Source organism: Falco punctatus (assembly GCF_963210335.1).
Source record: "Falco punctatus genome assembly, chromosome: 4".
Lineage (NCBI taxonomy): Eukaryota > Metazoa > Chordata > Aves > Falconiformes > Falconidae > Falco > Falco punctatus.
This window is the reverse complement of record NC_137583.1, coordinates 78,951,297-78,977,246: the sequence shown is the minus strand read 5'-3', so window position 1 is coordinate 78,977,246 and position 25,950 is coordinate 78,951,297. Positions and strand designations below refer to the sequence as shown.

The 25,950-nt window shown below is 39.5% G+C and overlaps 1 protein-coding gene across 7 annotated transcripts in view; it reads left to right on the top strand.

Moving 5' to 3' along the window:
- Positions 1–6,155: 6,155 nt before the first annotated feature.
- ICA1 (islet cell autoantigen 1) overlaps positions 6,156–25,950 on the top strand; it is a gene marked incomplete at its 3' end in the record, with an annotated part of 76,208 nt that continues 56,413 nt past the window's right edge. For 5 of the 7 annotated variants that reach the window (XM_080386759.1, XM_080386758.1, XM_080386757.1 and 2 more), the window contains exons 1-3: positions 6,156–8,212; positions 21,558–21,595; positions 24,165–24,336. In XM_080386759.1, coding sequence (XP_080242885.1) covers positions 21,579–21,595; positions 24,165–24,336 — 189 coding nt within the window. In that variant the 5' untranslated portion in view covers positions 6,156–8,212; positions 21,558–21,578. Of the gene's footprint in view, positions 8,213–8,246; positions 8,442–8,748; positions 8,771–21,557; positions 21,596–24,164; positions 24,337–25,950 lie in introns of those variants that run through there. The other 2 variants (XM_080386755.1, XM_080386756.1) reach the window with 2 other exon arrangements.

Sequence of the window (25,950 nt, the reverse complement as noted above, 5' to 3'; positions counted from 1 at the left end):
AGGTGCATAAAATGTTTGCCTTTGTACCAACGAGCAGACTACTTAGATCTTGTATTCTGGTATGCAGAAATAGTAAATATCACATCTTTCACCACTCAGATTAATTGGGAAGGAGAATAGATAGACCTCTCCTTTACACTGTACAGGAACCACCTCTTACAGGGGAAGTTAGAATGAGCTGTTGGTGTAGACCAGAGGGATGCAAACCCACAACACACCAGAGTGTCCCAAAGGCACAATGGCTTCGAGCTGCACAGATTGCACATCGTTCATGGATCAAGGCTCTGCTGAAAGGAACAGTCTAGTCCTGAATAGTTTTATTTTCCAGCATTCAGGATAGTGAATTATTTTGCTGTAGAGGCAACAGATTAGAAATAGAGCTGTGAGAATATGACATATTTTGCATTTCCAAATGCAAACAAATTTAAAACTACCAATAATATGTGTTATAAGCCAAGTTTTATCCTGATGGGAATTGAAATGAATGAATTAGGATTCTCTCCAAAAAGGACATGATAATGGAAAAGCTGACAGATTTTTCACTGCAGCAGCTTAGCACAGTACTCTATTGTGGTACAAATCACTACGTTGATCATGAGAAAACAGAAAATTTTAGCAGATGTTATCTCTAAAAGTATTAAGATGATCCATAGTTTTGATAACTCAAAATGACAAATAAGCAATCTACTGTGGTCTCACAATAAAAAAAAATGTTTTCTCAAAAATTACACGGATATTTTAAGTCGTCTTACTAATGGCATCTGAGAAGCTTTAAAAAGCCTTTTTCAAATCCTGCATTAGGAGAGAAGTTGAATCTCAAGATTTTTTTAAATGTATATTCCAAGTAAACATTGCGCTCTCTTCAGCAAGAGAGAGCTGAGTACATCAACCTGGTGAGCAAAATAGTTTAGTTGTCCACAACATTTTCACCTTTGTTAAGTGTTCTGAGGATATCAAAACACTTCTCATAGAATCAAACTGAAGATAATCTCATGAGCAAAATGCAGGAAATTACTTGTCCTCAGTTATGTGGAATATGCTTATATATATGTGATAGAAAAAAGGAACAGTACAAACAGAAAATATTTAATCTCTAAGAGAGCACAGCTTGTCTCCTGGCATAAATGATCCGTGCTGTTCCCAAAAGAGGAGAGGGGGGAAAAAAAAACATTGCTGAATGAGTGATGCAGCAGTATTTTGAAAAACATATACTTTCTCTATATAAAAGAACACTTTAACCTTTTTTCCTCAGTTCAGCTGGTGAGTTCCCATGGTGAGGTGAAGTGCTTTTCAAAGGCATATTATGAAAAGGGTTGGAAAATAGAATTTTCGATAATAATTGACATTTCTCATCACTTAAAAAAAAATATCTGCCTTACACTTTAGAAAATTAAGTGGTTTGGTTTTCCAATGCAAAGATGTATTGAAGTTGGACTAGGCACTACTTTCAGAATAGCAGCCTCCAAGACTCCTGTTGGGGCAACTTTAAAAAAAAAAAAAAAAAAGGAAAATTATTGGTAAATATATTTTCCTCAGGTGTAAGATCGTAGGATATTAGAAGATGAAACTTCACCAATGTTCTGTTCCTCAGTTTCAAGAAATGCCACATTTTTTCTGCTAGACTGTAAAAATAACATAAAGTCCTTATGTCACAAGGAACTGAAAAATATCTTCTATCTCAGCATGGTCATTTTGGGACAGCCAGATCAGATTGCCTTGGAGGGCAAAGAGATTATACAGCACTGGAGGACCTGATTCAAGCTGTCAAAATCTGAGAGATTATTTAAACCATGACGCTTGGTTTTACTTCCATTTTATAACTAAGAATTCTTCAGCACACTACAAGGACTTACCAAGCAAAATGACCTCATTTTTAGTTTCTTTTCAAGTAAATATCAGAACAGTTTACAAAATTGAACATCAACATGTTTTGGAAAAAATCAAGTATTTTAAATTATCTGCAGTTTGTCTTGTTAAGGGTGCTCAGTAGGAACATGAAGTACCAAGCCACAGTATTACTTGGTAACAATTATCTATTAGGGATCATATCTTCAGAAAATTCAGCAAGTATGCATTTTAATATAGAAGCATTTATACAATACATGAGTGGTTGAATGTAAATTAATCTCTGTAGTTGCTTGTAAGAGTTAATGTGCTATAGGATTTATTTTTTGATGTAGTAGAATTATTCTTAAACTTCCGAGAACAAGCAGCGTCTACAGTTCACAGCATAACAGCTGTTACAGGTTTTTTTAATAGACTTTCATTCTCCTAACACATGAAACATCTCCAGGAGAGCTTTCAAAATTAGGTGACTCATATTCTTAATGGACAAGAATATTTTAATAATATAATTGTTTCAAGATTTTCTTTTTTATATGGAACAACTCTCAATGAATGCATCAGAAAACATGGTAACATCCAGGAGCTTCAGCCTGTATTTACTATATTATTCTCTTCTAAAGAATTGTAGGCAATAGAAAATGTGCCATTCAGTCCATATTACCACCACACAAATCTATTCAATGAAGAACAATTTTGTCGATACAACCTCCTCCCAAGAAGTTTTATTTATTAAATATAGTTTCTGTTAGTACTCTGCTCCTTTCTCACCCCCAGCCTTGTGGAAAAGGCAAACACATCTTACGAATTTCTAGGCTCTGAAAACATTGGAAGGAAGATGGAACTGTTAAAAGCAGTGGTAAATCAATGTAAGAAGCCTTGGCCAGGCTGGCACAAGTTTTTGACAAATCATTGTATCTGTGTCTCAATTTCTCATTTACAAAGTGGAAACAATGATCCTTGTTGTCTCTCTCCCATTTTGCATTTTCTTTCAGACTGTAAGTCTCTTTGGGAAAGAAATTACTATTTGCAACATGTATGCATAGTGGCCAAAACTCCAGCGCTTATGTTTGTGATGGGATTATTCAATAGTATTGTTGCAGACCACAGTAAAATAAATTCATAGCACACTGCAGGGGCTGGACTGCTTACCCAAGCCCACAGGAGATGAACGTAATATTCAAGTATATCTGCATTTCAGAGCACAGCTGATGACTGCAGGTTGTCTGAGTGTTTAAATCAATATTTTCAAGTAAATAAAAGGAGATTTTATTATTATTATTATTGTTCTCAGATAGAAATCGGTGCAAATTGCCACCATGCCAGTTCTTATCTTCCTACTGTCTACTAGTCTTTATTAAGGATAAACCAGGTATTTGAATGCCCCACTGATTCTCTGGTGAATTTCTTCAAGTACCAACTCAATCTAAACAACTGATTAGCTAACACAGCTCTTTTGATTCAAAATGTCAGGCATGAAAAATAGATGGTCACTCCACATGCTCCATCGCTGCCACTCAAATGAAAAGTATTTGACAGTAAAGAGAATTCAGTGTGCCATTTGCAAGAGTATCCATGGAGTTTGATAATGACAATAAGGGAGAGAAATAGTGTAGGGTAGTGGAAGAAAGTACAACAACAATGTTCAGTATCAGTTCAAGAGGAAAGAGAAGTATTGCACAACTCATTGACCATGAATTGGCAAAAAGAGTATATTAACCTCCACTTGGAGAGCAACATTAAAAGTTCGGATTTTGGACAGCATCTAGAAGTGAAACCAATCCTGCACACAGAAAAATCCAGGCAAGCCCTTGTGCTCATAACTGCTTAATCTTAAATTTGCAGAAGCATAAGAAAGTAATGTTGACTAAACGTCATGAAATCCACTGTTACAGGCTGACTCCTATTTGGCAAATGGAGTTTGCAAAGTTTTGGTCCTACCCTAATGGTCAGAGATGCTGGCACACCTCCAACCTTGAGCCCCCTAATTCTAAACCTGCTGTCATTTCAGCAGCCTCACTATCCTAGTACAGATTTTCCAGCTTATGAAAGCAGAAGCAAATAATTAATTAATTAGATCTCTGAAGCTCCCAATAGGCTGAAGGTTTTCAGCAGATCACTAAGCTGGAATTGTGTTTATCGCAGATGCAAGTGGTCAAGCAGTCCTTACATTAATATAGCCTCCTCAACTGATGACTAGAACTGGCCTACATTAGCCTCTCACTAATGTAGTTGCAGGAATATAACACACTCTAGTCTCTTCCAATCTATATGGATTGGCTCCTTCAGTTGATGATGTTAATGCCTAAAGAATATCCTCTACTTTCCACCGGCTTTTCATCTAATGGTCTGTCACACAAAAAATACAAACTACATGCCTCATCAAGCTGAACTGCCTAATTATAGAAATAAATACAACACAGCAGAACATGAACTGAAGAATTAAACACCACTAAACTGGACAGATAATTTTGCTAAAAAAATTTGAAAACAGATTAAAGATTGAAAAGCCATTTATAAACTGCAGTGGTGTTCCAGACACTGTGAGCAGTGTGGCAAGAAAAATAAAAGACAAGCAGATAAATCAGAGACCAAAAGACCAAAAATTTTCATATAAGGGACTGGAGGAAGTTTAGCAGAAGCATCATTTCCCTTCCCGCTGATTTCTAAATTTTGAGCAGAAACTCAAAACCAGCAGCAACTGTGTCCATAAAACACAGCATGAAATGATGGCACATCCTTACATGGATGACAAACAAGGGGCAAGTGATGTGTTATAGGAAAATTAAAAAAACATCTTAACGTGTGAAAGTTCAACCACTAATTAATAATAATACTATTACAGTCCAGGGAAGGTGAGAAACCTTCAATGTCATATCTGGGACATCTGAAACCATGCAAATTTTTGAAGTAACTAATTCACAGATATATCTAAATTGGGCATAGAATTACAGTACATGCAAATCTTGAAAAATCTTAAGAAAATAATACACAAAAGGGAAAATTATCACTCCTATTTCTTCAACTGTTAAACAACTCACTACCACTGGGCTTCCAAAACACTTGAATTTCTAGTTTACTTTCTCCAGCTCCTGATGGTTTTCCTTTTTCTTATTTGAATTTCTGTCTTCTTACTTACAGAAATATAATAACCTAGGTTTGGAAAAAAACAACCACAAACCCACACACATTTGTTAAGATTATACTATATAGACAGCACAGAACACAGGGGAATGTACCAAATGAAGTGACAAGAGCAGCCTAGCTCATAGTATGCTATAGGAGCAATGTGATATAGTAAACATGACTGGACAGTGAGTTTCACTGAGTCAACATCTGATTCCAATCTTTGTCCAATTACAAATTAAATGCAGCTGGAGCAAAGTGTAACACAAGGTTCATGCAGAAAAAATCTTACAAGAAGAGGGCTAATATTTACTGCTAGCTCACTCTTTCAAAAGCTCTAGGTTTGTGTGACTGGGGGCTTGGAAAGTCAGCTCTCTAGCATAAAACATGACACCTCCATCTGTGGTATGGTTAATAGTTATACCTCAGAGGGCTGCACTTTATTGAATCTTAAAGCAATTTTGATGATGTCATCCAAACAATCTCAGTTTGCAAGAGGATGTGGAGTTCTATAAAACAGCAAAAATGGACCTTTTTCAAGGTTAGTGGATCAACTGCTTAGTTGGTACAGTACTACAGTACTTTGACACCTAAGTGGGGAAAAAAATGTTAGTAACACAATGAATGTAGCACCATGCTTTGGGGTGTTTTCTGGATCTAGTCAGCCTTGCCAAAGAACTAAACTTGTGAAAATTAGTAAGTACACCTTATCTCATGTATTACTTGCAGAAACTGTTTTCTGTACTTACATTTCTGTATTTCTGCTGCACTAAAAATATATCCATGGGAGTTAAGGCAGGTGCTAGAACAACCAGATGGCACTTGCTTATATTTATAACATTCACGTCTGGTGATAAACTATATGAAACATGACAAAAGATTAAGAAATGCCTGCACTATAGTAAGGAAATAAAGGGTTAAACTAATTTTTTTAAGATTATATAGTAATCTCAGCTAATGCCTCAAGGCAATTAAGCTGGACAATGCTAGAAGTTGTCTGTAATTTGCAGAATGTGGCCTCATGTAAACTAGAAAGAAGCTAGACTCAGTCCCTGATTCTAGGTATATTCACACACATACATAACTGTTGGCATAGAAATAATTCCATGATTACAAAAGTACAATGTTTTCCAGAATCAAGGTTTATTCAGGACTGACTGAGTTCCTACCTTACTGTGGTGAAAGTCTCCCTTGGTTCTGCTCCTGCAACAGCTGAAGTACTTCCTTTACATGCTGTAAGATTTTCTTTTTTTCACACTCTTCTGGGAGATTTGCACATATAAATCCCATTAAAAGACACAGTGAGTTCTTCAGGTTCACTTACAAAGAAAAAACTACCAAAAAAGCAATGCCAGACCTGGATAAAGTGATCCCAGATCCTCATCCACCACAGAAAGACCTTTTGTTAACTATTAGCACTGCTTCCCTTTGGAGAGGTAAGAGGTAACTCCATCAATGTTTTTTCTTTCAAAACCAGCAATACCTGGAATTCATTTGACTAATCCATTAATATCTCTAATGCAAGTTTTACACCTGAGCCTGTTAGTCATTCATAATCAAGGGAACTCATGCCCAGAGAATGATTACTCTCATCAGCAACTAAAATAAATCAGATAAACCACACCCTCAATCACACCTTTTTCTATTTGCTCTAAAAAGAGCTCTAGATAGTCAACACAGCTTAATAGTGTCTACAGTGCAACATCTAAAGGTAAATGAGATCTAACATCAGGTTTCCGGTATGCCAGACTTCCAGCTGCTGAAGTGTGCTATACCTCTTTCTGCAAGACTGAAGACCCCATTAAAAGATTTGTCTCCTATGAAAATATTTGCTTACTGTTACTATGTCTAAACATACAGACTATCCTATTAGGGTTTCTGCAGTTCTGGAAAACAATCCCATATTCTTTGCCATAAACCCATTCAGGTTGTCAGCATACTGTCTGTGCTACATACATCATGCTTGGGTACAACATGCTGTTAGTCGTCACACCAGTGTCAATGAGAGAAATTATAAAACCTCCCAAATCTTGCCTGAAATTCCTCAGGTTATACAGCTGTTAATTAAATTATCCCTTTTGACTTCTTTGGTGCTCTGGGAGTGCATGCTTAGCTACCTACCCATTAGGATCCCAAGTCTTTTTCAGAGCTACTGTCTCACAGTAAGGTCCCTGTTGCTGTAAACACCTTGCATTTTTGCTCCTACACGTGCAACTTCCAGAAGTCATTCAGCCAGGTCTCACAGAAACACTGTGACAGCCACCAACATGAGCACTTCAGACCTCAACAAAGTTCAGCAGACAATGCCCCACTACCATCCTCATTTCCACTCCTCTCTTCCCTTTTCATTTTCTACAGTTCCTCCCATTACCACTGTTCTTCAACCCTTTGCTGGGGCCCTACCAGCTCAACCTCCTCTCCTTCACTCCTCCACTCCTGCTTTTGTTCTCTGTTGTGCTTAAACTGCTGCTCTCCGCACATGCAGTACAGGGAAGTTAACACTTCCACATGCAGGTGAGGTAATTTTTCACCCTGTGTTGCTGCTCCCCCATTTCTCCTTTTAACTCCCACTTATCCAACAGATCGCTTTCAAATGCCACCTGTGAACTTTCCCCCCACATTTCAAGCTCTGAAATCAGCTTAAAACCCACCTTCAGTACTTTACTCAAAACAGCTCTCACAAAATCCCAGATGGCTCGTTTCTGACTCTCGCTCCAAACCCAATGCCCTTTGACGCTGCCACCTGCCCGCTACACCAAAGGGCCTTTTTCTCCAAGTTTCCTTGACAGCAACTACCCATTTATAGCGGCCAAAACATAAAATCGAGTATTCCCTGATGCGACACCTGCGGCCCACAGCAGGCGGGGGCTGAGAAGGGCTCGGGGTTTGGGGCGAGGCGGCGAGAGGAGCCCCGGAAGGGCCCGAGGCCGGGGGGTCTTTCCCGCCGCCTTCCCCTGAGGCCTCCCTCACAGCGCGGCCGGGGAAGGAAGAAGAAACGCGGCCCGGCCAAGCCCAACGCCAGGAAACAGCGAGCCCCGGCCGCCACGGACCCGGCAGCCGCCGCCCTCCTGCCTCGGGGGCTGGGCGGGCGGCGGCTCCGCCCCGCTGCGGGGACCGCCCGCGCCGGCAGAGGCGGCTCCGCTCGCCGCCGTGACGCCAACGACGCTGGAACACCTGGAGGGGCGGCGGCGGCGCCTCCGGCTCGGCCCTCCCCTCCCCTCCCCTCCCCTCCGCCGCGGGCAAGGTGAGTGCGGGAAGGGGCCACTTGCTGGGCTCCGTGCCGGATCCTGGCGGAGAAAACGGGTTCTGCCAGCGGCTGCTGCGACCGGTGCCGGGCAGCCCCGGGTGGGCGCCGCCTCCCCCGCGGGCCGCCCGCCTCTTGGGGGGAGGAGGCGGCGCGGCGGCCGGGCCTGAGGCGCTGGCGCCCGTTAGGGCTTGGCGGCGGGTGTAGCCAGGGCCGGACCTGTCCAGAGGTGAAATTTGCGAGACGCAAGATGGCATCTGCCCCTCCTTTTCGCCTTGCTTTCCCCTTCCCGCCGTGCGGTTATCTCGCCATGACTATGACATTTATCCGTTTCTGCCCCCCTCCCTCCCGTGCATCGCCTCTGGCCCGCCGCCCGCGGGAAGCGGGCAGGCTGGGGAGGGAAACGGCGGCTTCTCCTCAGCGGTTTGCGGCGGGCGGCGTGTGCCGCTGGCCGGGGCGCGGCGGCCCTCCTGCGCCTCGGGCCGGCTGGCGGCGGCCGGGCCTCCCGTGGTAGCGTAACGTCAGTTACCGAACCGGGCACCGGGGCGGTAACAGCTGGTGAGATGTGAATTGCAAAATCCCCAAACTTCGGGCTCAAAGCTTGTGTTTTGTGAAAGGTTCATCTTAGTAATAAGGTTTGTATTGCATCCATCCAGCTGGCATGCGAACGTTGCTTATGTGTTCTGGTTGTTTAGAAGGAAGAAGGAAGATAGAAAATTGCTTGAAACGTGAGGCCAGTTTTTTAGCAAGAGGGAAGGGTGAAGGGCACTGTGCTCTCTTGATTCGTTGGTGTCACTGTGTGTATGTTCAGCACCAAACCGAAGCCCGTCTCCTGTGCCATGCTGCTCTGCATAGCGCTGACAGGCGCAAGGTCCTGCATGGACCCTCGTAAAGCAGTAATTCAGATTTCCCTTAGTTCAGATGTCTAAGTGTGAAACTGAATCAGGTAATCTCAGGAGTGTGTCCCTTAACACCCTACCCCCAAGTTGCATTGTGTACATGTTTTGGAAGCTTGGCAGTGGAGTTGTTCTGTTTGATTGGTTGTAGTATTTTGCCCCTGCCTGCAAGCCTTGCTTTAAACCAAGGTGACCGTCTGTTTCCAGGAAGCATCTGTTTGTTGAGGTTTTTTTCTCCCCATGTTTTCATTCTGTTATCCTCTTTCTTTCCATTTCTGCATGGATTTTATTTGATTTGGGTCTCAGAAAGCAGCTGTGGCTCTTGTTCCAGAGCAGACTTCTTGGAAATAAACTGTTCTTGTGTTTTGCTCTGGCAAGGCCATTGCTGTAAGGAAAAAAACTGTGATAGCTTTTCCAAGGTGTTGGGCAGAGAAAATGGCAGGCTGGGTTTTGGAGTGTGCAGTGCAGGCTGTGTTTGGTTATGGTCTTTCATCTGATTTTTCTGGTAATCCGCACTTTTTCCACTTTGTCTATCCAGGGTTCCGGAGGACTGAGTGCAAGCACCGCTTGACAGTGCATGGCACTGACCTAGGAGTTGCAGTTCTTAGTGGTACTTAGCATGAAGTCCAGGAACATGTTATTTAGACATCAACAATTTTTTATACTACTGTTTTAATAGGGTAGCGTATGGGTTTAAACTGAGTGACTGAATGATTTAAGATTTATGTTAATACCACTGAAGAAGGAATTTAGTGTAAAGCCACATAGACCTTTTGAGTGGTAAACTGCCATAACTGGTATAACCAGTCACGTTTTTCCTATGGCAAGCTCTACTGGAAGGTGATGTGGCAGTGAAATGCTGCCAACCCTTGGTCTGAATGAGTTCTAAAGTTTTACTGTCGGAACTTTATGGGTGAAACGTTATTTCCAGAAAGATTCAGTGCACTCAGGAGTTAGAAGCTGGTAACTTGAATTTGCTGCCTTCTTAATTGAGAAAGAATTAAGTGCTTTTTAGATAATGGCAATCTATTTCATTGTGTTTGTGGGAGCTGAGATTCAAATACGGAGGTTACTGAAAGTTTGCAGGTTCAAGAACACCAGTTATGACTGTATGGAAGGAGGAGGGTTTCTTTAACATTTTTCTTTCAAAAGATTGTATTATTGGGGTGTGGAGGCAATCAGTGCAAAGTAAAATTTCTGTTGAACAGGAATTGTTCAACACAATTCAACCAATATACAGGGTTTTCTTTTTTTTCACTTCAGTAGATTTTCAAGCCCACCCATCTTGCCTGTTCTTCTCTGTTACCCATACTCTACAGGGCTGCTAAATTGTTCAGATGAATTCCTAAGTAACCTTTTCTGGAAGAAACGAATAATAACAGCTCTTTTCACTCTTCAGCTACTGTTGAAAGCTGTTGGTAGGAGTTGGCAGAAAAAAATGTGCTAATATCTCAGCTAAACTAGAAGTCAAGAAATGTCCTCAATGACTCTTTTTTTTTTTTTTAATACTTTTTTCAAAATCTTCTCCAGCAGCGTTGCTCTGAAGTAGTTGATTCTTCAAGATGTTTTTCCACTTTTCGACCATAAAATCACTCTAAAGACAAAATTATACCATGTGATGCAGGAGCATTAAAAATACAAAAGCCTAGAGAGTGAACAATGTCAAGCAAAGATCAAAGCAGTCAAGAACAGTAGAGACATTTGACCTTTTATGTGTTGCTAGTAGTAACAGTCACACGGTAGTTTTTCCTGTGGCTATTGTTAGTCATGGCAAACTGAGGGGCATTTTGACCGGTTATGCAATCACTTACGTCAACCTTGGGAACTCTCTTCTGAGTCATTGAAATAGTCGGGTCCATCTTGCAAGTAGCTTCACAGGCATTGCTGCTGCTTTAGGAGCAGTCAGCTGGTGTGCCAGGATCCGAGATCAGTACTGTAAAAGTTGAGTGCACTGTGCATCTGTCAAGAACAGACAGCCTGTATTGGTTGTGGTGTTTACTCAGAGGGCAGTGAAAAGAAGATCATCGTGTAATGTAGTTGCTGTGCATGCTAGAACTGTTTTGTTAATTAAATCTCTTATCCACAGACGTAAATGATCTTATGAGGGAATCTAGAGAACATTATTTTCCCCTGTTAGCTCCCACAGCGTTGTTTCTCCTTAGGTACAATGGCATTGCTTCCTGGCTTCTGCATGGATGAAAAGGGAGGATGGAGGGAGAAACTTGAGAGTGTTGACTCTGTCAGTAAATAGGGTATGTAAACAAGAAAGCCATTAGTTTGAAATTCTAAAAACATATTTATTCATATTTAGTGTAATATACATGTGAAAAGAGGCTCCTGACTTTTTTTGTACATCCACTGCTTTTCTTATAGGTTCTACAAACGGAAAGTGTCCTAAGGTCAAGGCTCTAGACAGATATGGGTAGAATGTGTCACAAAAACCATCTTCATATTGTCTTTTATAGTCTGCACACAGCAGGTGTTCCATATGGCATTTTCTTTTATAGTATTTGGCTACTAAGTTTAAAAATACTGCTTTTTAAACCGAGAGAACTATTGTGTAATACAAAACAATCTGATAGTAATTTCAGAGACATGAAGCGAGTCTGCATTTAGAATGAGATTAAATACGGTATTGCATATATCCCCAACTTTGCTCATTTACAGAGTGAGGTTAGAACAGCCACTCAACAGCTTGTATTCAAATTATTCATCCATAAAATGCGTGTAGTACTTATCTGGTTCTTTCCTAAGGACATTTGCTCAGTGTTCTTCACAAATGTAAGTGGAACAGTAGTAGTCAAGTAAAAGATGTTATGTGAGGGCAAACTGATACTATGTGCAGTTCTTATATTATTTCACAATAAGCAGCTGAAAAATCAGTATAATTTAGAAAAGGACTTTAAAACTTATGTGTAAATTTTATTTTATCTGTGTTTGTATGTAAATGATGAAGTTCTGCATGCAAGCTAACTTATCTAGAAAGGGCTATTGTTTGCTCATCAATCTTCCAAATAAATGCTGGTAGCCTCACAGTTGGAATATTTTGTTCAGAGACTGTACTATATTGTGACTACATGTGCCATTCTTATCAGTCTTTTTGAGATAACCTGCTGTTTTTAGGAATTTGTCATTCAACTGTTTAAAAAATGAAGAAAAAAAACCCAGTTCCAAGTGCCATTTCAAGACATGTTATATTCTAGCAATTATGCCTGTAAGTTTAACTTGATAGTCTTTGTACATACATATAGTACCAAATAGACACAAAAATGTTTTTTAGATAGGAATAGTAACAGTTGACTTGATCCTTGCACATCATAGGAGCAAAACCAGGTTTTTAAAAACGTGGGTTGGCCAAAACTTACCTCTAACCACTCGAGTATTGAAAACCAGTGCAGTTAAGATGTATTGATGCTCTTAAGTTCTAGGTGTAAATGAGTAATAAGTTCCCAGTGTTCAGATGGGCTCTGTTTACCTGCCACTGTCTTCTATTAACTTGTACATGTCAGAGTTGGGAGTAGAAAAATAAAAGACTAAATCATAGCGTAAGAAACAGGGCCCTGGAAGTCACCCGCTGTTTAGACTACACCAGGAAAATAAGCAGAATAATTTCCTATGTTAATTGTCTATTCTGAAACTTTAGAAGCATGGTAATTGTTACTGGAATAATACAGTTATTATTTAATGAATATTAAATTACAGTACTCTCTACAGTAGCTATTGGTCATTTGCCCTGCATAGAGAATATTAAGTCAGCATACAGTTCAGTGAAAGGCAGGTCATTATATACTTAATGTTAATAATACTACTAATCACTTTGTTGGATGTACTGTTTGCAGACAGGTGCCTGGGTAGTGCTACAAAATGATAGAAGGAAGACCTAAAACATCCAGATTTCTTCATGCCTTTTGCATGGTTTCTAATCATGCAAATCCTTAATCACACAATCTCAGTCATTTAAGATACCTGCTTGTGTTACTGTGGTTTGTTCTCCATACAAAATAGCTTGAAAAAGAAGGGAGTGTTATATTGGCTCAAACTAGCTCCTTGGAAAACAGACTCAAATTTCTGTGGTACTTCTTCTGTTTTGAGTACATGGTTGGGTTTTTTCTGCATGTCAGATTTTTTTGTTGTTGTTGATCCTTTGAGGGATCAAGACAAATGGATAAATGGAATGGAATAAATGAACTTTCTGCTAGGCTGTCTCATAAACCTTGATAGAGAGAAGGAAATAGAAGAAATTGTGTATAGGAACGTTAGTTCCAGAAGTGCTTGCAGTGAAAGAAAAAATTGGTTCCAGTGGGTTTACGGGATGTGGCTGTGTCCCAAGCACAATGTGTTACTCAGTATGCTGCTGAATCTTTTTTTCCCCCGCAGTAATTCAACAGACCATCATGAAATCCCAGTGTTAGGAGGAGTAGAGAAGCGCCTGTTATGCACGATTTAGCTGTGTGCAGTTCAGGTGCTTCAAGCAGAAACCACCGTTTCTTTGTGGTGGTGAGGCTCAGGTTCAGGTGCTCAGAGTTGCTTTTTGGAGGTTCTACACCCTATCTGCACAGGGGCTTAGTACTGAGAGACTTATTTGGTAATTTAGGTACCACAGTTAGATAATTGGGGTCAAACAGCATGAATTTCTTCACCCCTTGGCACCTCCAAGGTGTATGAATATAGCAGGAGTCCTCTGTATAACAGATGCTGTTTTGCCCTGTGCTTCTTTTAAGAACATACGAAACTTCTTTCTAGATGTCAGCTCCTGAAATAGTTTAAGAGTAATTCTGTTGATACAGCTCCCGTGGAAGATTGCAGTATTTCTGCTGAGAAGTTGTGGATAATATGTAAGATACACACTTTACAGGATAAGTAGCAAAGCTGTGGATCTGTCTGAGACAAAGGAATAGACAAAAAGTTGTAGTGGATGGAAGGAACTGCTAATGCAGCACTTGCAGACCAATACTATAAACTTTTTGAATTAATAAACAACGGCATCAGTGAGTAGTCTAACAGCATGAAAATACTCCTGGATTTAAAGCTAAGTATGGATGATTCTGGAGGATTAGAACATCAGTGATGAGCATTAAGAGCTTTAGAGGAAAAATGAAATCTTGTCATTCATCACACTGATGTAACTTAAACAGGGCAGTCATTTTAGCAGAATTTCAGTGGTAGCTATTAATGTAGTTAAGAGTAGAAATATTTGTAAGTCTGTGTATAATCTTGATGGTGAATGCCTGTATAGACCCATACTTCAGTTTTTGCTCTTTTCCTGTGTTGACAATATGCATAATTCAGATCAGTAGTCTGCCCTATTCTCCTTTGCTTGGTCAGGTCAAAGTGAAATGCAATTTGAAGCTCATGGTCTCTGTAGGAAGGCCAGAGAAGGTAAAACTGTGTGATGCCTAATCTTCATAGTGAGACAGCTTCTTGCTTTGGAGGCCCATTTACTTGATTCAGTTTGATCACAGCTTCCAGGGAGCAGGGTGGGGGAGATAGGTTGTCAGCCAAGAGCTGTTGGAGACACAGATGGCATTGATTCCCTCACCCAAGCACATTTTCTTTGCTTCAGAGTATTTTACATAAATGAAACTATCACACTTAGCTTTTACAGATAGAACTCCTTAAAATTCCTATCTTTTGTTACTTAGTACCATTCTACTATTACTGTATTAAAAGTTTCCCAGAAGATTATTAGATTTAATAAAACTTTTATATTAAGTGAATCAACTGCAATGCATGATTCTGCCATATTTGAAGTTACAAGCTGAAGGGGGTTTAGGGTGTAGAGAGTCTCTTGGGATTTGATGGACCACAAAACATATTAGCTGCTTTGAAAGGACAGTAAACTGAGAAGACAGTGCTGTCAGTGAAAGTGCAGACTCCTCTGTATCTTCTTTTGATGAACACATTACTTTCACATAAGGGTTGCTGAATTCTGCTCTGCTTCTCATTCAGTTCCCTTTTGTTGTTTCTGGATGCATCTCAAAAGAATGTGTTGTTCAGTCTGCTGCCTTCCTACATAACTATACTAGGTCATCTTTGGATGTTAAATATGATCTATAGATCAGCATATATAACATTTTTGCAAGGATTGCAGCTCATCTCTTGGTTCTGAGAAGTTGTGATTAGATCAACAGTTTGTTTTAAATGGTCTTAACAGTTGAAAAGATTCCTGTTTGCTGTCTCTGGTTATAAGATCTGTTAGCTAAGCTAAGAGCATAGTAAGGACTGTGTAACTAATGCTCAGCCAAGGAGAGATATTTGAATTAGGGGAAAAGATTTTATTTTTTTAAAAAAATTGATTTCCTCATAACCTAGAAGAGCATTAAAGTCTGAACTTCACCTTGCCATGTGACACTATTTATAATTACACTCACTGGAAAAGAAACACTGTCTGAATGACATTGATATACAGAATTGTTTATTATCAGTTTAGCTGTTGAGGAGAAGGTACTCATACCATCTTTTTCTTATGAATAATCTCCAGATACTACTTGTATAAAGTTGTTCAGCTTTAAAAAAGATAAGCAAGCATGTATATTTGTTATACAGAGCATGATCTGGAAGGTAAACCTGTGGTATGCTGGAGCCTGAATCACTCAAAACACCATGAAAGCATTTTCCTGTTTGCATAGAAAAATGTAGATGGTGTATGCAAATGGTCTTGGCAAATATAGAGAATTGGAGGATTTTCCATAGGAATAGAAATATATTGCTAATGAGAGTGTTGTCCATCAAGTTTCATTCCAGCATCATGGCTAAAAAATTATCTCAGTAGGAAGACAGGGTGATGTAGTACAGCAGAAATATTACGAAGTTCTGTGTGCATTCCAGCTATTTGGGCTTTCTGTGGAAATAATTTCTGGGTCAATAGCCTACAACCCAGATAAACTGCCACAGATGCAGAGGTGCCATGGTTGGCTGTTTGCAGGGCCATCTTGGATCCAGCATGTTTTATTAGCTGTGACAGAGCACTACGTGAATGCAGCTGTACCACTTCTGAAGCCAGGCTCAGTCTAGAAACAGTTCAGCTGTATTTCACAGTGTCCAGGCTGGTAGGTGGTGCCAGTCCTTTTTGGTGTCATTCTGCAGACGAGGAGGTTTGTGGAACACAATGCTGAGGCTTCTTGGTGGCTCCTCAGAGGACTTGATAGGGATTTACAAGGTTTCGGCAGGGTTTATGAATACAGTTCGTTCCATATGTGAATGGATGTTTCAGCGCTGTGCTCCATTGTGTGCTGGGCAGGAGCGCCAGCTTGGGTTTAATATTGAAACTGAGGTAGCATCTGTCTCAAAACACTGGGAAACACTTGCAAAATTACTGGAGCTGTGTGTGGACTTCTTCAGGAAACCTTAGATACAGCACTGTGCAGCAATAAACATGGATTTGTGTAGAGTGAGCTGAAATGTAGCATTGCTTTCCCTAGCATGCTATAGATCACTTATGGCAGAGGGGGAAGGGAGGAAGCAAACATATCTTAGAGTATCCCTACCTTTTGGGTTGCCAATGTAAAGGCTGCCTGTCATGGAGATCATAACTGTTGCATAACTTCCTATCATCAAAGATAATGGAAACTTCCCGATAAAAATGCTTTCCAGTGGGTGCTTTTTTTTTTTTTTTTTAATGAGTGTCAGCATAATATTATTTGCTGAAATTTTTCTTCTTTTTAGTCTTAATACACTGGGAAGAAAAAAGAAAAAAAGTCTCTTTCATAAACTCCTTGTGGCCAATTAAGCTTGGTTTTATATATAAAACTGTATGGTAACAGGTTAATTTTAAGTTTGACTGCAGTTTATTGGTGGACTCTAGTTAGTGTCATGTGTTCCATTGTTGTCAGCTTTGGCAAAAAGCAACTCTCTTGTTAGCTCTGTTGGGACATTTATATCTTGTTCTTCAAAAGCATAACAGAGTTCGAAACCTAAAGGAGTCAAAGGTTATGTGATGATTCCTTGGTCTCTCTGCAGCCTCAGGGCCAGCATTTCATGACCATAGGGATTCTTTGTTACATGGTTATGAAGTGTTCCTTTTAGATCCTGAATAGTTCACTGGGCTGTTCCCAGACCCTTTTATTAGCATCTCTCACTTTTTGTGGCTAGACTTGGACTTGGAGATTTTTTATTTTAAAAAAATCTCACTGCTTTCAGCTATCTCAGATGCTTTTAATAAAGCCTTTTGTTACAGTTCAACCAGTATCTTAAACCTCTTTTATTCCTGGACTTGGAATAGGCAGTAACAACGTGTGAAGTTAGAGATGATAAAAATAAGTAAGTTATGGCCGTGTGACTGCAGGGACAATTCACATTGTACATGTAGCAATATCTGAAGAATAAAAACTGTTAATGTCAAAAGTTTCAGCTCTCAATGAAAATAAGCAATATGACTAAAAGGTGAAAATATTGTAGGTAGCTCTTAAAAAGCAAACATACTATACTTTTTTTTTTGTGTGTGTAGCCACAGTGGTAATGGTGCAATGCTATTCTGTCCATTTACACCATTCTTGTGGAAAGTGTTCTGTATTAAACCAATGGTAGCAAACTTGCTGCTCTCCAGTCTCATCTTCTTTTACATTGTACAGATTTTCACAGAATCATATAGGCTGGAAGGGAGCACTGGAAAGTACATAATCCAGCCTCCTGTTCGACCAGGCCCAGTTAGAGCAGATTGCTCAGGGCCGTGTCCAGTGCTTGCCTCACTGGGCAGCTTGTTCCAGTGCTTAACCAGCCTTATGGTGAAAAATTTCTTGCCTATGTTAAGTTGGAATTTCACATGTTCCTGCTTGTGTTTGTGGCCACTTGTCCTTCCAGTGTGCACCTTTGAGAAGAGTTTGGCTGTTTGCTGTACACCTCTTATTAGGTAGCTGTAGACAGCAATAAGGCCTCCTGTTAGCCGGGTAGTCTCATAGTAGAACAAATATGTTTTGGGATCCAGACCCTGACTGGTGGACCCACTCTGGTATGCCAGTGTTTTTCTTGTATGGAGAGCCCCAAACTGGACACTGCTGCAAATGTGGTCCCACAAGAAGCTGCAGGAATTCTATGGGACACCTAACAAAGGCATTGCCAAAATCAACATACAACATCTACTACTCTCATTCACCAGAGGCAGTTATCTCATAGTAGAAGGCAGCTGGGTTACTCGGGCACGATTTGCCCTTAATAAATCTATGCTGGGTGTTTCCACTCACCTTTTTGTCTTTCATGTGGCTGGGTGTGGTTTCCAGGGGGGTTTTCTCCATGATCATTCCAGGAACTGAGGTTGAAGTTGATGGGCCTGAAGTTGCCCTGATCGTCTTTGCTGTTTTTTTGAAGATGGATACGGTATTTGTCTTTCCCCAGTCATCAGCCACTGGATGTTTCTTAAAAATAAAATCCTAACATTACAAGCTAGAAATTGATAAATTTGCAGTAGAACTCAGATACAAACATGAGTATTCTTGTAATAGCACATCAACTACATCCAGCTCAAGTAAATATTACTTTATTATCTTCTTCCACCTTTGTTTCAGACTCCAATATCTGTGTTAGTATATACTGTTCCCATTTCAGTAGAGCTGAACTGTGATGCTGATACATGAAATATGAATTAGCTTACAGTTCTGCAAATATTACACAAGGATATCTAACTTCAAACAATGTCTGTGTGAATGGAAGTCATTTAGGGTACTGTTGAGATCAGTGGGACCCAAACCAATTTGGTTTGTCATCTAAATGAACGGCTAAAAAGAATAGCCTGTAGTAGTAGACATGCAGGTTTTCTGGAGTGTTCTCAGTCATTGAGAAAGGTGAAACTAAGCTGAGTCTTCTGAGGCATAACTGGTCTATTTATGAAAGTTTCTTGAACAGCACCTGGAATGAATGGGATCCAGGAACATTCTTGATGGAAATTACAGGTGAAATAGTGCTGCCCTTATCAAAAGTCATCTGATTGGTTTTGAGCAACCACAGTTGAGTTTTGTCAATGCCAGTGCTTACTAGGCTGTCTTTGTACAAACAGAATTCTCATTTTAGACCAAAAACTAGCTCTGTGCTGGAAATAAAGTAGGCCTAGGGATTGAGCTATGTGGTGATACCACATGCCAGTAGCCGTTTCCACCAGGCAGGGTAGGTAAGACTCCACTTGTGTTTCCTGCCACCCTAACTGGCCATACAACACTATAGCAGCAGGTATTGTAGCCTCAAATGCCATCATGTCACACGTCAAGACAGGGAATACATGCCCTCATTTTCATACCATGAAAACACTGTCCTAACAGCTGTGACACAGTCCTCACTTTGAACTAACATATCCCCACAAATGACATCCTAAGGCAGGGGTCCTCAAACTTTTTAACCAGGGGGCCGGCGCGCGGATGCGGTGGCAGCAGTCATCTGCGGCTGCTTGGTTTCCCCCCCAACCCCCGGTGGGGGGGTCTGTAAATACCAGGGGCCGGATTGAGGACCCTGGGGGGGTGTATCCGGCCCACGGGCCGTAGTTTGAGGACCCCTGTCCTAAGGGCGTAGGGGTGCTATGTAGGACTCTGAGGAGTATAAGTAGGAAGATCCCAGAGTCAAAATATAAGCTCGCATGTTTAGGAAGAAAAAGCATGAGCTATGCTTGCAAATGAGAACTATTTCACCATGACCCTAGTATACATAGGTATATATTGCATTTTATTTTATTTATAGGGAATTGGTTTCCAGGAGAATCAGGTGGACATGTAGAGTGTGTAAAGTCAGTGCCTTAGACCTGTTCCTTGTGTTGGTCATTTACACTTTGTTCCACATAATTAACGCATGTTATTCCATCTAGATAGACTGTTCTTTGGTTCCTGTCAATCCAAGTGTGCTGCTGAATAACTGAGTCATGAATGTGTATACAAGCTAAATCCTGTGTTCTTATCTTATTCGTGCACACCCACAGTTGACTTAAGGAGGACCAGTGTTAAAACAGTGAAGTTGAACATAAAGATGTAAGATGTGCCTGTGCCTTATGGCTGTAGAAATTACAGCAAAGCCATGACCGATGCTATCTATTCTGTATATTGTCTGACTCAATGGTGCTATAACACAAACAACAATCTGAAACAGTTCTTTCTTCCTCTTTGTTGTTTAGCTGTTGTGTTTACATTTAAACTCTGCTCTGAAGACAGTTAGGAATTTTCTTATGTTATCTCCTGCAGTGCTTATGAGCACTTCACAAAAATTCCAATTCAGGAAAATTTCCTGCTCTGATGCAATCTTGCAGCATCTCATGGAACTTTGCCAGGAAGTTTCACAGGTACTGGTAGCAGAAAGGTTAGAATTGTAAATCTGGGATTGGGCTCCATTTGGCTTCAAATGAAAGTGCATGTGCTTCACGGTTGCAGGAAGCACTCAGGTTGTTTGCATTCCCTTGTTCGGGTTCCTGCAATATGTTCCAGTCCTTTTGCCACTCAAGTGCTAACCGTACCCTCTGTAAGCAGCACCATGCTAGATATGTTGCCGTTGTCACCTCTCCCCATGGCAGCCCCTTTTCTCTCTCACCCAGATTAGTGCCAAAGTCCAGTTTAAGCACCATTACCTTCCTAGCTGCTTTTTCCATTTCTGTTTTCTCAGTCAGTCAGCTTTGTATCTTAGTGCAGCCTGTTGGTGTGTTCCTTCATGCCTGGTTTTAACAAAGGCCATTTTCCAGCAGCACCATCTGGCCAGCTTCTTTTTGGTTCCCTCTGTGATCATGCTGCGGTGCCTCCATTTGCATGCTGGCTGTACGCTGGAGAATAGAGTCCTTTGAAAGCAGCAGAAGAGAGAAGCCAGGTGCTCTTTGTTTATGAGGAGTATCAGGCTTCACTTGTAAATTTGGCGTGGCAAGTGTGCTCACTTACTGGTGCGAAGTGGTGTGTGTGCCATCTCATCAGCTCAATATATAGTGGGAGACTTGAGTATCCAAGTCGGAGATACTGACTTATAAAATCTGAAGTCCAAATGCATACAAATCATAGTCCCTCATAGAAAAACTACCTGCTGGTTAAAGTTCACATCCATGGCTCAAGGTATGATGTACCTGGTGTTTTTAAAAAAACAGATCAGTGGGACATGGGCAAAAAAAGTAGCTGAACTTTGTTGTAGTTAGAACTTTGGGGAAAAAATTTGACAGAGGAAGATGCCTAGCATGGACTTTTTTGGCTTCCTTCATCGAAAGTCACTGAATTTATGTCAGATAAATTAGTTTTTGCCTGGAAAATTTGCTAAATTATAATAATTGGCAACATCAGTGACAGTACTACAATGTGTTTGTCATGGGTTTAAGCAAGAATTGTGTGTTACATGAGGAAAGCATTTGGTCCACAGATTGAAAGGTTTTCTGTTGTAACATGATAAACAAGGTGCTACAACATAGTATTTTTTTATGTGAAAAGGTAGGACTTTTCTAGTGTCTAACTTGAAAATTGTGGTTTAAAGATGTTTGTATTAACTGATAATTTTGTATTTTATTTAAGTGTTTGAAGAAAACAAGAACCATGGAAGGTCAGAAGTAGTAAGTACCTTGGTCATTTTTTTCTTATTCTAAAGAGCTAATGGTGTTTGGCATGTTGATTTGTCACTGTCTGAGTCTATCACACATTATGTTCTGGCATCTAGTGTTTAAATGAAGTCACTGGTAGACATTCTGTTTAAAAAGAATAAAAATTAAAAAATGAAAAACTGCCAAAGAGTGGAAAAACAAGTAAATTGACTAGACAGAAAAATAGTGTGTTATCAGTGTTTCCTGCTTAATGGAAAGAAGTGTATGAACTGTCATATTTCAAGAGGTTTATCTGTGGTCATCAACCTCAGAATAAAGTACATCCTTCTTTTAGTTATATTTTCTGATTGTTTAACAAAACCTAAATATGTCCATGATTGCTTGACACAAAATCCATATTAAAAGGTATTGACAAGTGTCTACCAGTAAAAATTGTACACCAAATATTTCAGTAATGTGATTATAAATCTTTCATTATCTTAAGCATAAACGGGAGCCAGTAAATTCTCCAAATGAAATTAGAAGCTGAATTTGTGTGTAGTGGTAAGAGATTATATTCCTCTTATTCCTTCATTTGGTGTTTCAGTCTCTAATTCAGGAATCTCTATTAATCACAAAATATTTGTGTTTGTGTGACCTCATATTAATGACTCATTTTTATTCCTTGCACCATGCCCCCAGAATTTCTAGTGTCCTCAAGTGAGGTAGATAATAAGGATGGTTGATACCAGATGAATTACGATGTTTTCTTCACTTGACCACTGAACTGAGATACTGGCTGTTTGCACAGCTGTAGCAGAAGTTAAAGCACACAACTAGCCGTAGAGCTAGGGTCTTTATACTACCTTGCCAGCAGTTTGCTTTTTTTATTATCATTATTATTATTTTTAAAGTAATGCTATTTTTATTAAACTCTGATATTCTGGTTTTTTCATAATGCAGGGGGATCATCTTGTTACTTATTAGAGATTGTAGATTTTGTATTTTAAAGGTGTAGCATATATCAGGTCAATATAGGCTTCACCTACCTTGATAGGCTGGCTGTTGTCAGGAGTGTGTAATGGTTTGTTTATGTAGAATTCTACATGAAATGTGGTATGTTTCGCATGTGGTGTTTATTTTGTGCTGTAGCACCAAGGCGGCTTATTATTTTAATTTTAATGAAATTCATAAATTAAACCCTTGGAACTAATGTTTGAGTAGAATTAAATGGGTAAATACCTTTGCTTTTAAACTTTGGGGAAGAAGCCAAGAAGTGCTGTGTATAAGTGCATTTTGAATTTTGTCCTTGCTCGCTTCCAGTTTAATTTCTTACCGTTTCTTTGGTGATTAAGGCGCTGTCTCCCAGCTCACTGATTAAAAATGACTAAAGCAAGTAACAAATCCCTGTGAAACAAACTTCCTTTTCAGGTTAAGCTGTGTCACTAGTAACTACGTAGGGAAGATGTTCTACCCTTTTGGGGAACCACTTGTGTCAACGGCTTGTTGGTTTAGAATGGCCATAGTATTTCACAGCAAGCATCTATCTGTCTGTTGCTGTGTGGCTCAATACATGACGTGATGTGTATGTTAGGTCTGAAGACCTTTTGTGGTAACATCCAAGTGAACAGAGCTAGCAGGCAGTGTCTCAGTAATGAACCACAGTTTGTCACTCCACAGGTGAAGGGTATCTTTTTTTCAAGAAAAACTCAAGCTCTTTAATTTTCCTGGAGTATTTAATATAGTAATTTTTAGCAACTATTTATTTGTACTAAAGATCTGCAAAATCACTGCAGCTTTTTATGTATGCACATAGGGGAAAAGACATCTATTTTTGCAGAAATTAATAATGGAATAACACTTCCCAAAAGAGATCAAGATTTCATTGTAAGGCTATATTTTCTATTAAACCATCTTGGTATGGTTTAAATATTGTGGAATATGGAGTTTGTCTTTAGATTGCACTTTTTGTCAGGTCTGCTACAGGAATGCAAAATCATCTGTTGGTAGAAAATAATCCCTGAAAAAATGTTACCTGTTATACACCCAAGGTTGTCATGTTGTCATTGCATAAAAAAAAAGATGTGAGCTAGCTATCTTTCACATAGCATGTTTAAAAGAGATGTGTTCTTCTAAGTCTTTGTTATTCAATTGTAAAAAAAGGAGAGCAAGAAGTAGTCTAATTCTAGTCATAAAATGAACTTTGTGAAATCCTGACACTGTTGAAATTGCATGAAAATTGATGCCTGCTTAAGCAGCTCTTCTAGTTCACTTAAAACTCTTCTACTAGTTATACAAAAATAAAAAGTTAATTCCATGGGCTGTAAATCATTCTGTAATGCATTGGCAAGAATTCATTGCAGCTGATTATTTGGCAGTACTATATGCTAGAGACATTCAGATTGAAAGCAGTGTATTATTTTCCAAAGCAGGATGGGAAATACAGTACTAATTTAATTGCTTTGTTATTAATGCATAATGAGGAAGTGCATTTTAGAATATACATGTCTTCAGGCAAATGCAATATTCTTGATCTAGCATGTTAAAACATTTTTTTAAGCATCCTATTGAAGTTTTGGAATTTTGTTTCTTAATATTCTAGCAATTATCCAAGGGAGTTTTATGACCAATATGCTCAAAGCCAAGAAAAATCCGTGGTCAATAAAATGCAACAGAAATACTGGAAGACAAAGCAAACCCTTATAAAAGTTACAGGAAAAAAGGAAGATGAGCATGTTGTGGCGTCAGATGCAGATCTGGATGCAAAACTAGAGGTTTGTAATGTTTACATAATGTGTATTGTATGTTAATTTTTAATTTTTTTTTCATTTCAAGCCTCTAATATGTGTACACGTAGTATATAATAATGTATATACATTTTTATCACTATTTTCTTGTAATAGTTTTTCTTCATTTTGACAAAGGTACCTGTGTATATACAAGAAATATAGTAGCATTTTGTAACACCAAAACCCATGTCCCCCAGTCTTATTTAGAACCAGCATCTCTCGTATTTATTTTAAGGTTTGGGGAGCGGGTTTTTTCTTTCTGTTGGTAGGAGGGAGCGGGAGATACCCTTTGTGCTTGTATCAGTCATTCTTACCCTTTGCTTATATCTGTCGAGTATTGTTTTAAGAAAAAATATCTTCTGTAGTATATACAAATGACATCCTTTGTACAGTTATACAATACCACATATACCAGAAAAACATGCAATGTACCAAGAAGGAGCAAGGTGCATGGTAAACTCTGCTTTCTGGAGCTTTTATGCTGGTAAGTGGGTTCTGATGTGAGCAAAGAAGCTTCTGAAAGTCTGTAAAGTGTAACCAAGAGAGAGAATCCTGCTGTGTGACAAATACAGTCCTGCGCTGTGTGACAAATACAGTCCTGCTGTCTACATCCTCAACCCCATTGCGAAAAAAAAAAATAATAATCAGGGTTCTAGGAATTGAAGAGCTTGAACATCTCTGACACAAAGAAAAGATAGAGAATGGCCTTCTGAAGTGTAATAATCAAGTTAGTGTCCAGCTAAGTTTTATTGTTACCGTTTTGTTACCTAAGGGTAAAGGTTTTGCCTTACTGGTTTTCTTGCAGTTTCTCAGAAAATTATTGACTTAGGATTCTCAGTTTATTCACATTTTAGCTGAAATACACGAAGCTGATTTACAACAAACAAATCTTTGTAGTTCTAGCTATAATAGTGATAACTTACAATGTGATGATTCTAGCTATGGGGTCTTCATAGTGGGTTATAAATCAGGAGTACTGATGTAAAACAAGCTGGAAGGATGGGACAGTATTTTGTAAATATATATCTGAGTTCGTAGCGTGCTTACAGTGTTGCAGATCATCAGGAAGGATGCTTTGTTAGCACTGGGGAGGTTGGAAATAGGAAAATCTGTGTTTACCAGATAAAAAGCTAAAGCCTGTTTTCACTTGAAGAACTTCTCAACTGCAGGCATGCTGTCAGGTTAAAAGACAAGACCTGTGTAAATGTACAGAAGGTCAAGCAGATGCAAAGGAAGACAGTTACTGTGCCAGTAGTCCATTTTGCTTATATCTTTGTAATACTTGGTACAGTGGAGCTTAGGTTTGAGTTACAAGTTGAAGGTTTTAGACAGACAGACAGAAAGAGTAATAATTCTCCTGTTTCCTAGAAACAGTCTCCAAACTTAGTTAAGACTGACTTACACTTCCTTCGGAAGCTGCTGCTTTTTAAATTTGATTAGAAAACTGGAGCTATGCCAGTGAAAAGTTCAGTTGTTCAGTTTAAATCAGTAATTTTCCATGTTGACATACCAATGCAAGTATGCATATTGCTGTACATGATAAATATGATAGACATTTTGATAACTTTTTGCTCTACTATGAGTTTTTTAGAAACAAAG